This window comes from Sturnira hondurensis, unplaced genomic scaffold, assembly GCF_014824575.4.
Source record: "Sturnira hondurensis isolate 20B ecotype Veracruz unplaced genomic scaffold, ASM1482457v3 Scaffold0022136, whole genome shotgun sequence".
Taxonomy (NCBI): domain Eukaryota; kingdom Metazoa; phylum Chordata; class Mammalia; order Chiroptera; family Phyllostomidae; genus Sturnira; species Sturnira hondurensis.
This window is the reverse complement of record NW_028094767.1, coordinates 5,858,743-5,870,969: the sequence shown is the minus strand read 5'-3', so window position 1 is coordinate 5,870,969 and position 12,227 is coordinate 5,858,743. Positions and strand designations below refer to the sequence as shown.

The 12,227-nt window shown below is 36.5% G+C and overlaps 1 protein-coding gene across 1 annotated transcript in view; it reads left to right on the top strand.

Annotated features, from left to right (window-relative positions):
- The window catches only part of ADGRB3 (adhesion G protein-coupled receptor B3), a 732,856-nt gene that overhangs the window by 699,157 nt on the left and 21,472 nt on the right, over positions 1-12,227 (top strand). The window contains exons 27-28 of the mRNA XM_037034281.1: positions 1,703-1,742; positions 6,907-7,550. Of these exons, the coding sequence (XP_036890176.1) occupies positions 1,703-1,742; positions 6,907-7,550 (684 nt within the window). The remainder of the gene's footprint in view (positions 1-1,702; positions 1,743-6,906; positions 7,551-12,227) is intronic.

Sequence of the window (12,227 nt, the reverse complement as noted above, 5' to 3'; positions counted from 1 at the left end):
TGGTTGCACATTAGAATCTACTCTCCAGACCAATGAGATCAGAATCTCTGGGTCACAACCCAGGAGTTGGTGGTTCCAATGCACAGCCTCCCATGAGAACTGCCCTAAACTAGGAAGGGTAGCTACACTTCCAGTAAAAGTCAGTTACTGTACATGAGCTCTGACTATTGTTGGGATTAAGGGATACTTTAGACATAACCACTTTGGTATATTTTAGAAATAATTTTTAAACTGTGTCATTAAAATCGAGGGCTTTTTAATAATATACACACAAGGGTATTCAACCTTTTATTGTCTCTGGGCCACACTGGAAGAAGAGCTGTCTTGGGCCACACATTCAATACATTGCAACACATAATTCAAAAAAATATAATGTTCCAAGTAAATTTACAATTTTGTATTGGGCCACATTCAAAATGCTCCTGAGCTCCATGTGGCCCACAGGCCACAGGTTGGACACCCGACAGGGTCCAGCACAAATAACACCCCTGTTTTAGTACATAAAAATCTTTTATTACTACATCATAAGCATGTAATTCTGTAACATAACAATATCACACTCAAGTATAGCATATGACATTTTAGGTGACATGTTCACATTGTTGCCATCTCATGCGAGACATTCACGTACCCTACCAACGACATTCAGTGGTGTCATTTGTGATGGGCCTTGTATATTTTTAAGTTAAATGTATTGGGGGTAACATTGGTAAACACACAATGGAATATATATTATAAAGTTGTACGCCTGAAACTTACTTAATGCTATTAACCACAGTCTAGTCTTCTTCCATCACCATATACTTGTTCCCCTTCACCCTCTTTGTCCTCCCCTCTTACCTTCTGGTAACCACCAGAATGCTGTATCTTATTAATGCTGAGTTTGTTACTTTTTGTTTTGCATTCCACATATGAATAAAATCATACAGTTCTTGCATTTGATTTATTAATGCTTTTTTATTAGGAAACATAAAAATAGTCCAAATGATATGCTAGTAATATTATAGTAATACTTCAGAAGGAATAATCCCTTATTAAAAACAAGATAAATACTAATTTTGTGAATTTAAAATATTAAGTGGTCTAATTTAATTTTATCATTATAAAGATAAACTGATTTATTTAAAATAGAAGTTTGAGGAAAACATGAGGGTGAAACTAAACTCCAGAAGCTTCTAGGCCAGATTAATATTGCTTCATCTTCAATTTTAACTCCTAAGCCCGAAAGCCTTTCGTCACATTTAAGTGAAAACGGGTCATTAGAAAAGTCAGGTTTGACTATTGAGAGTTTGACAGAGCTGTACAATAAGATACTACATTGCAAATAATATATGCAAAGTGAATGCCTTAAAAAGACAAATAACAGACATTTATTGAAGTATATTCATAATAATGCCCATTTTAATCTTTTCATTATGATTTAAGGAATTGCCTTAAAATTCTGGCCTTGAAGATGACAATGGGTATTGTATTGCCTTATCAAAATTGTGTGTCATGTTCTCACTGATTTTATTCAACATTTGGTCTCTAGGAAATACTCTTGAAAACAATTTGATTATTCCTTAAGAAAATTTCTTTGTACAAAACAATAACCTGGTAATACCTTGTCAGATATCTGTAAACTTCAGATAATCTGGTTGGTAAGAGTTACTTGATGTCTATATTGAATGATGATTCTGTGCCCTATTATTTCTTGTTACAGACAGACTTTGAAAAGGATGTAGACATTGCTTGTCGGTCAGGTAAGAATATTTCAATCTTAAAACTGTAATCATTAGAGATATTAAATCATTTTTCATGATGGATTTTGATTTTAAAGAAAATGCTGTGGTTTGTGCATCACATATTTATGTGGTGAATAGAATACTCAGAGTTCCATTCATAAATAAAAATTTTCAAATAGAAATATTGTACTATAATAGCAGAATGGGGGTGGGGAGGGAATGAGAGAGAAAACGAGCAATGGACAGCTAAGAAGGGTTCGTTGGGAGCACCCTGGTGGCAGGAAATCATTGACTTGAAAACATAAGCCTCCCTGTTCCACCGTTTACTGATCATCAGGTGTAACCTCAGTCTGTCTAGGCCCTCTGAACCTTCAGTTTCATCGTCGCTGGAAACTGGGTTGTTGTTGTAAGGATGAAATAACACTGTGTATATGTGTACCATAGCTGCTGTTCTATTTTTAGAGGAAACAAGAAGAAACCAGCAGCACACCATGCCTATAGTACTAGTATCCCATTGACATTGTCCCTGGTGGTTGTCCTCCTGCCTGGGGCTAAGATCTCACCAAGAGTAGATGACTCAAGAGTTTTAAAGGAAACCACATTTCATTTTTTGGATGATTCCTGTTGTTCAAATGCTCCTTTAGTTGGGGACAAAAATATGCCTGGTTTTACTTTTTATTCATTGGTTTTACTGTTGCCTTCTAAAACAAGAGTAAATAGCTACTCTATCAAAACATCCCAATATTTGAGAGCAAATATCATTTAGCCTAATCTAAGTCTTTCTTCTCCAGTCTAAACAAACTATGTTTCCTCATGCATCCTCATAGCACTTTCCCAGGCAGGCATGGTGCCCCGGTAGCCTCCTATTTGTTCACTTTAAATCATGGTGACCAAATGTATACCTATGTATCCAGCACTTAGCACAGTTGGCTCTGATACGAATGCTATCTACATTTGCATCTGATTGCATAGCAGCTGATACAATACTAGTGTCAACTAGTTGTCATCTAAAAATCTCCAAAACTTTCTGTAGTAGCAGTCAGGGCTTTCCAAGTCTAAAGTCATGTAAAGACTGTGTTTATTTTGTTGCTATTTAATTTTTTGTTTTGTTGTTTTTCCTCTTGGAAGAAAAGTCTGTACTTTGCACTTATCTCTATTTGTTATTTTCTTACCATTGTCAGATTAGCATTCTATTAATTTGAAAGTTTGATTAGAATACCTTCTTCTAAACCTTCACCTAAACAGTCAATAAAAGAAGTAAATGGGATGAGAATGAGTCCTGAACCCTGCTCCGTAAGGCACCCCGCACCTACCACATTCAGACTCTAAGTGTAGTTTGCAAATTCAGCTCAACCTGTAAACATCTATGCAGAGTCTGAGATCACAGGATTGTCATAATCACAAGAATATGAGAGGATAATCTCATAGTCTCATTCCTGAATTCAATCAAAATACTCCATGTAGAGTATCGTCATAGCAAAGCAGAATAACAACTCATTATTTGGGTTATAATATCCTGTCCTGTTTAATATTTAACAAAATATTGCTAAGACAGTATTTGGTTTCTCAAGTTTACCTTTTCCATTTCTTTATCCACTTTCCATAATTCTCAAAGATCAATAGCCATGGTCTCAGGTTTCACATCTGTGCTCCAAGATGGTATGTAATTTGTCTGGGCCTGATAGCCTGAGTTTATTTAATCCCTAGCCAACTTTCAATTTAGTTTTCTTCCTAGTCCTTTTGATGTATTCTTTATGTTTCTCCTTGATAAAGAAGCATAGTAGAAGAGTTTTGTTTTCTTTTACCAGCTACTGACATTAAACCAGTGGGTGTCAAAGTGTATCCCCAGATCAGCAGAGTTAGTGTCCTCTGGGAACTTGTTAGAAATGGGAACTTTCAAGCTCTACCCAGACCTACTGTGGGGCTGGTGATTAGTGTTTTTACCTGCCAGCCAGATAACTCAGTTGCATTCTAACACTGGAGAACCACTGTATTAACCCGTCCCAATCCAAGCTGTGATCTTATTTAAGTATCCATTTTTATAATCTTGTGTTAATTTACCTATTTTTTCCAGAATTCACCACATTCTGAGATTTAGTATTTCTAATACAGACCAGTACCATTATGTTATTAGAAAAGATTGTTTTGAGTATTTTCTGTCTGTGCCCATTTTAGCTGAGCTCATCAGGAACTCGCCTCTAAGTTTTTCTAGAGATTTCGGTCCATATTGAGGTACATTCAAATGTAAGTCTCAATTCATGGACTCAGTACTTTTTTTCAAAGTTTTGTTGAAATTCACTTTCCCAAAAGTGAAGTATATATCTGGTTGTGTAAGTTATTCAGGTATGCTTTGTTTGCATTTTGCCTTTTACAGTTTGAATAACTTCCCTCAAAAGTCCCATCACTTCAAATTTCTGTTTGTAGATGGTGTGGATTTTTTATGTTATATATTCACATTTTGTGTATCCATTTTCAGCAAGTCTAAGAGGCTGATGTTATTTCATATAGAGTTGACACTACTTTATAAGAATTATCTTTCCCCAAATATTTAAGATACTCAAATTTTCAATAAAGATAGCTATGTCATTTGATCAAAATGTGCTGATTGTAACTATAAACCTTATAACATTTATACAAAACTAAATGAATCCTGTATAAATCCACATTATAAAATCAATATTAAGTACTAAGATTTCTTTTATACTTCATAATATATTCATGAAGGTATAAAATTATATGTTCTTCATACAATATGGTAAGTTGTTATAACTAGCCTTTAAATTTTTCTGCTATAAATTTTGGATTTTTACATACAGTAAAGGATTAAAAGTATTCTCCCATGAATATGGAGATTTTTTAAAGTACCTTAATTAAAATATTAAATGTATTATTTTAACATACTTTGCTCTTTAGTATTTTCATGTAAATTGTTCTTGCCAACCACAGTTTATTACCAATCTATTATTTCAAGAGATTTGGAACTAACTCTCTTAAACTAAATTATTCTAGTACAAAAGTCACAGCAAAATTGTGGATTAATAAAAAACACATACAAGTAACATGATTTTGGGGTCTAAAGTAAAGAGGCCTAATACAAGAATTACAATATCTTTAAAGATAAAAGTTACTCCATGAATGATGCACGTTTTGAAATAATTTTGAAGGCTTCTCTTTTTTGTAATAGGGAAACACATTTGTAGTCTGTTTTCTAACCCTGCTTTACTTTAATGCATAGTAACTGTGATGCTATTTGATAACTGGGTAATAATGGGTAAAATTTAGTATATCTGAAACTTCTCAAGCAGAGACAATAAACCAAATAGTTCACAGTTGTCTATGCCTAATGGAACTTTCAATGGCAGCCGCTGTGCTTTGTAGACAGAGCAGCATTAGGTGCACATGTTGAGCCAGCTTGCACACAGAGCTGCTCTCTGTGCTTTCAATACCAAAAGTACTGAGAGCATTTCTTCAGAATTTCATTCTTTTATACCTCAAAACTGGGAGTTGCTCACAACTAATCATGCGTGGAGTCATTCTCCCTCTATTTTTCATGAAATGTGGCTTTCTTTTTTTTTCTTTAAAGATTGCATATATTTATTTTTAGAGAGACAGGAAGGTAGTAAGAAAGGGAGAGAAACATCAATGTGAGAGAGGTACATCCATCAGCTGCCCCTCATGCACCCCCAGATGGGGACCTGGTCTACAACCCAGCCGTGTGCCCTGACTGGGAATTGAACCTGTGACCTTTGGGTTTGCAGTATGATGCCCGATCCACTCAGCCACACTTGTCAGGTCTATGGCTTTCTTTTTATAGAAGCAAAATGAACTCTTTCATTGAATATTTTGTTTTTCTTTGATATGCTTTATGTATTCATTTTGTTCCCTCTCTTACTGTAAGTTATGCGTTTTTAATTTTTTTCTGAGTCATTATATTTCAGATTTAAAATGGAGTTTTCAGAAGCTCAAACAGGATTTTTGTGTTTGTGTGCTTAAACTCATTTGGCAATTTTAGTATTCCCTCAAGGGCATTCTAGCATATGGATTTATCTTATAAAAAATTATTTTTCCTACATGGAACTGAAGATGATAAATACTTTTGAACTCTACATCTACCTTGACCATATGGACTTCATAGATAAAACTGCTCATTAATTTTCAACATGCATAATTTTTGGAGGGACTTCTGATGCAGTAGTGAATTCTTATTGATGGCCTCTTTCAAGAAATATTTTAATGATTACAACTTGTAGAATCTTAGGAGGAAAGCCTTTATAAAAAGTAAAATTCATGTGAAATACTGGGTTGGCCAAAAAGTTCATTTGTGTTTTTTCATACGATGGCTCTAGTAGTGCTTAGTTGTCTTTAACTTCATCAAAACACTTTTGTTAGATTGTATTGTGACAGCTGTCATATCAATATGTATTTAAAAAAATTACTTATCAAAATAGGTAAATTTCTGTGTGGCCAATTTCTGCATAGCCAGATGGAAGAAAATGCACATTTTCAGCATATTATGCTTTATTATTTCAAGAAAGTTTAACACAACTGAAACATAAAAGGAAAAAAAAGATGCGTGCATTGTATGGAGAAGGTGCTATAGTTGACTGATTGAATTTGTCAAAACTAGTTTATGAAGTTTCCCCCTGGACAATGCTCCATGGTCAGGTAGACCAGTTGAAGTTGATAGTGACCAAATTAAGACATTAATTGATGTCAATCAACATTATACCATGTGGGAGATTGTCAATATAGTTATTTGTGAAAATAAAAATGTCTTTTCTCTTATGGAAAAACCATACACACTTTTTGCCCAATCCAATATTTCCATGATGTTATATTATGAAGTCCTATGTAGCAGAATGATGGAGAAAACTTCTCTGGGAATCTGCCTTTCCCTTGAAAAGTTCTGCAGAGTTGTTTAAGGTAGGGAACTGAGCTTTTTGAAAGTTCCTTCATCAGTTGCCAGATATGTTTTTTTAACTGTGGGCTACACGAGACCTATGAGAGTCGATCAGAATCAATAAAGGGTGATTGAGTAATCCGGCCCATGTACAAACAGTAAATATGTAATCTTTTAAGTAATAACTTATTAAGGAAAATAGTAGAAAAAGAACAGAATACAATAATGAAAAGTAAGCATTCATTAATCCTCTGGTTTGAACTTCCGTATCTGAATCCATAGTTCTTCATAAGGATATTGGTCCTTGCCGAGCAGCAACAATAACAGGGACGCTCTCCAGGATTTCTTTAAATGACGATGAAGAAGAAAAGGGAACAAACCCTGAAGAGCTAAGCTATTCAACACTGCCTGGAAATGTCATTTCTAAAGTCATCATCCAGCAACCCACAGGTCTGCATATGCCCATGAGTATGAATGAGCTGGGCAATCAATGTTTAAAAAAAGAGAACAGTGAATTGCGGAGAACTGTGTACTTATGTACAGATGATAATTTGAGAGGGGCTGATATGGACATAGTCCATCCTCAGGAAAGAATGATGGAAAGTGACTATATTGTGATGCCCAGAAGTTCTGTAAATACCCAGCCATCACTGAAAGAGGAAAGCAAAATGAATATTGGCATGGAAACACTGCCGCATGAAAGGCTATTGCACTACAAAGTAAATCCTGAATTCAACATGAATCCCCCTGTTATGGACCAGTTCAATATGAACTTAGATCAACATCTCGCACCCCAGGAACATATGCAGAATTTACCCTTTGAGCCCCGAACAGCTGTGAAGAATTTCATGGCCACTGAGTTGGATGATAATGCAGGACTATCAAGAAGTGAAACTGGGTCGACCATATCAATGAGTTCTTTAGAGGTGAGCAATCGAATAAAGTTTTCTTGACATTTGAAGTATATAGAGAGAGAATGAGAGAGACTGATTCATGTGGTACTGAGCTGAGGGAGAAGAGTCACATTAGCTTTTACAGTTGTGTGTCAAGAGTTTTTGGAATATTGGGATTAGCACATTCTGGATATATGTTTTTTCCAGCAGTGTATCAGAATCATCTTTCTCAGGATCATATTTTTAAAAAGGAACCCTCTATATTTACAGATACCTTAGAAGTCATAATTCTCCATAAACCAAGTAGAGCACTTATAAAAAAAACAAACAGAAGACCTGCCTGACATCTCTCAGGCACTAAAGGTCTTTTGGTGGTTACAGAAGTTTCTAGACTACAAACTTAACCAAGACCTGGATTTTCTGTGTGAGGGCAGCTGTTAAAAATGACAAAATTCGAATGTGACTATAAGGTCTACCATTACACTGATTATAAACTATCATGTTAGATCAGTATCTCTCAGAGTAAATGTTTTGCTCTTAGCTCTTGCAGAATGGTGATCACTAAAAGTTTTGGTCTTTAAGTGTGACCTCTCAGGGGGGATATAAATTAAACAGGCTAGAAGTCAAGTCTCTGAGGTCCAACCACATGGCTTTGGTAAAGGAACAAACTACTGTTTCTTTTTCACCCATAAAGTAAGTAGAGAATAGTCAATAGCTATCAAAATCATTCATAGTGTATTATTACAATCAAGTAAGATCTAAGGAATATAATGTCTTTTCTTCTGACATACATCCTTTTACTCTTTTATATGTGACTTTTATATCCTTTACCTTGAATTATGCTGTAAAATTACTGCTGATATATTTGCCTATGTTCAGTATACAATGCAATACATGCATTCTTTTATATATAGTAGCAATTGTTTTGGTATAAGATTATTCCATAAGACACTATTTAGAGAAAGACACTGTAATTAGTTACCTACCCTTTCTATCAGATGAATGCTGATAATCCTTTGCTCTGGTGTTCCAAAGTGCTCAGAGGCAATTGTCTCTTCCTTCCCTCACAAATTCACATCTTATACTAGGTTGAAACAAAGAGAATTCCTGAAAGGCTAAACTAACTTGGTGAGTGGTGTCACTCTGCAGTTTTTTCACACTGAATCAAGAAAATTTTAGATGGGAATGTAGATGGGATTTAAAATAAATCCCTAAACTCTACATCAATCTTAAATGAAATAGGATTTCTGAGAATTATCCTTCACAACCAGGCATAGGGGCAGTGAGGCCAAGTTCACTCCAGACTGTCTGGCTAGAGCACCTTCAAGCAAAGGCATTCAATCATTTTCAATTGGCAGAATAGCTACTGTTTCTCTATTGCATATCACAGAGCCTAGCAGGCCTACTCTAACAATGACCACATAAGCATAAACTACATAATGTTTATACAAAAATCACAAAAGCATTTAAAAAGGTTTTCACTGAATATGTATGCAATAACATAACATCATAAATAATCATAATTCAGATGCACTACTGGAAAAATCATGGCCATATGGAGTCTTCTGGATAGAACAGCTTTTTAGATGTGCTAAGGAGGTTAGAATGGAATTACATTAAATGTTTCTCTTGGTATATAAAATACATCTAAAAGCTTAAAAATCTTTCTGGATTTGATATTGTACAGGTTGTGTGTGCTTGAACAATAGATTGTATATTGAAGTACTGTTTGTCAGTTGGTAATTTTTTCAAATCTCTATATCCTTATTATTAAGTATAAGCATAACATATAGCTGTGATTCAGCCAAAAGATCTGCATTTGAATGACAGAGATCACAAGGCTTGTGTATTAGAAAGAACATTTGGAATGGAAACTCAGTTCCTCATTTACATTCTTTAAAAGAGTTCAATAGTTAGTTTAATAGTTAATAAATGCTTGTGGTGACCATTTTAGGAGACAGCTAGCTGAAAGAGAATATATAGATGTGGGAATGAATAATAAAACTTAGCATTTCTATAGCATCTTTCATTAGCAGAGCCTCAAATCACCTTAAAAACATGAATCAATCTTTACAACACTTTTGTGCAATGGATAAATTGTTATAATCCTTAAAGTCAAGTCATTTGTTCAAGGTTACAGAGCAAGCACAGAGCAAATCTGCGAGTAGAATCTTTCTGTCCTGATCAATTTTATTCTGTCTACAGAGACAAAAATGTGCCTGTTCATTAGCATGAGAGTAACCTTAAAGTTCATTTTAACCCTTCATAGATACTTGCTCTTAGAGTGGCCAAATATACTCTAAGAAATATGGGGGTATATAACTGGCAGGCCGGAGGGGGGGGTCTGTGGCCCATGACAGTAAAGTCAGGGGTATGACGTTCTCAAGGAGCAGGGAGATGGATTGTCAAGATGTCGACTCTGCTAGGCTGTATCTGCAGAACCAACCAGCAGGGAAGATGATATTCTGACAGTAGAGAAAGGCAGAAAGATGACTGGAGTATCTGCCTGGAGAGTGGGGATTCACAGTGGCTAGGAGGGGATCTGCACCTTAGAAGACAGCGTGAAGATAAAAGTGGATAAGTAGGTAGATGACCTGAGGCCTGAGCCACTGAACGATTTGTGGCCACAGCCCCGGGGATGGCCAGCCTGGGAAGCTGGGGCAGTGGAGGATGGACAGGTGCTAGGATCTTTTCAAGAATATGATAAAAAGATGACCTTACTGATTCAGGACAGTTCCTCCAGGGGGGTGGGTGTTCACAAACTGCCAAGGTGGGAAGTGGTGGGAGGGAGAAAGAAAGCTGTGGGGAAAGCTACCAATTGTAGCACAGAGTGCAGTATTTGTGAGGAAAAGAGAAGGAGACAAGCGTTGAGGGAGAAAAAAAGAAAGCCAGAGAGTGGGTGGAAGTATTTGTTCAAATAAGCAGGAGGCAGCAGAGAGAGAGGGAGGCTTCCCAGCCCTGAAGGCAGCGCCAGAAGAAAAGCCCCCAACCTCCAGGGGAGTCCGCTCAGCTAACCCCCAATTACTGGGTGCAGGAATTTAATGCATGCCTCAAGTTTCATAGTGGGAAAGAGATTTTCTCCCTGCATAATATTAGCTTGTTTTTTTTTTCCTTTCTTATTATTATGTGTTATCCTCCATGTTCCAAACTGTATCTATTCCCAGAATGGACTTGTTAAGCAATTCTGAAAAATGTTAGATTTAGTTTATACAATTATGGGATAATCACAATATTACTATGATAGAATGTCTCACAAGGGTTCTAATTGCTTAAGTTTAAGAAAAATGAAATTATCGGCAACACTTAAGTCATTCACCTTCAATTAATTAGCAAAATGTGTTATGTGCGTGGTAAGTATACAAAGTAAAAAAACCACTGGTTGCTATGGAGCGAGTAGGAGAGAAAGAGGTATCAACATTCTCAAGCCACTGAGGACTATGAAATATGGTTTAAATCTTGCATTGTGGTTCTATTTATTTGCTCTTTGAGAAATTTTAGGTGTATCATTGTAAGAAGACAGGTCGGTATTTGTTCTGAATCATTGGAACGCTGCTATTCAACAGCTTGTAGCGTTAGATCTAGGGAGTAAACATTTCCAACTCATATGCATATCCTCAGCCTGTCTGGCACACGCTCTATTCTTCGTCCCTGTCCCCTGTGTCTTTGGCTTCTGGCCGGTCAGAAGATCACCAATAGAAGACTGTAGAGAGATTGGAGGCTGGGGGAAAGACAGAACCCCAGGACATTTCTCCCTGCTCTTTCTCTCTTTCTGCTCTTGGCAAGCACCCTGTGTCTCTGTAGCTGCACTGCCAGTGCTTCCAGCCTCTACCAGGTGCCTCGGTCCCTGGGTTTAGGTCACTATGTCACTATCTCCCTTTGTCCAGCCTGGGGGGTAGGGGACAGAGACAAACAGTGGCTAATCTCTAGGTTACCTTATAGTCCCTTATATGGCTTCCAAACTCCTTTATCACTTGAATTCTTATGGAACCATTGCTTAAATGTAAACACATTAAGTGGCTTCTGCTATTCTTTTGACAAATCTTGCCTTAAGGTTTTTTTAAATTTAATTTTAGAGAGAGAGGGCATGGGAAAGAGAAAGAGGGTGAGAAACATTGACTGGTTGCCTTGCGCACGTGCCCTGACCAGACGAACCCACAACCTTTCACTTTGCAGGATGACTCCCAACCAACTAAGCCACGCCAGTCAGAGCACCTTAAGCTTTATCATTAATAAAGGATCCCTTAATAACTAATTATAGTGAGGTAGATTACAAAATAATTTTATCAAAAATAAAGCTCCAGTTTTGTCCATTTAGCTATAAACTTAGCTATGTATCTGAAAACATGCTCAGATAATCTCTCAGTTTAAGTAGGTGGAAAGGGCCACCATTCTAAGCTAAATTTTTATACCCCAGTTTTCCTCTGGGCATGAATTATAGAGCTCTCAGCATAATGGTTTTTAGAGGTAAAACATTTTAGCTATAATGTCACATTGCAGACGCCTCCCTTATGACTATTGTGAGGATCAAATTAGATAATGTATATGAAAACCCTTTGAAAATTGTAAGCAGTGCTTCAGATGGAAGACTGTGTTATTATTTTGTTACCATTATGCCTTGAAAGTCTGTGAAGAGGCTTGAGTGCTCTTCTTAATCGATATTCAGGACGTTAGACAAAACGCTGTGGCCTCACTTGAGAAGAGGGAGACTGT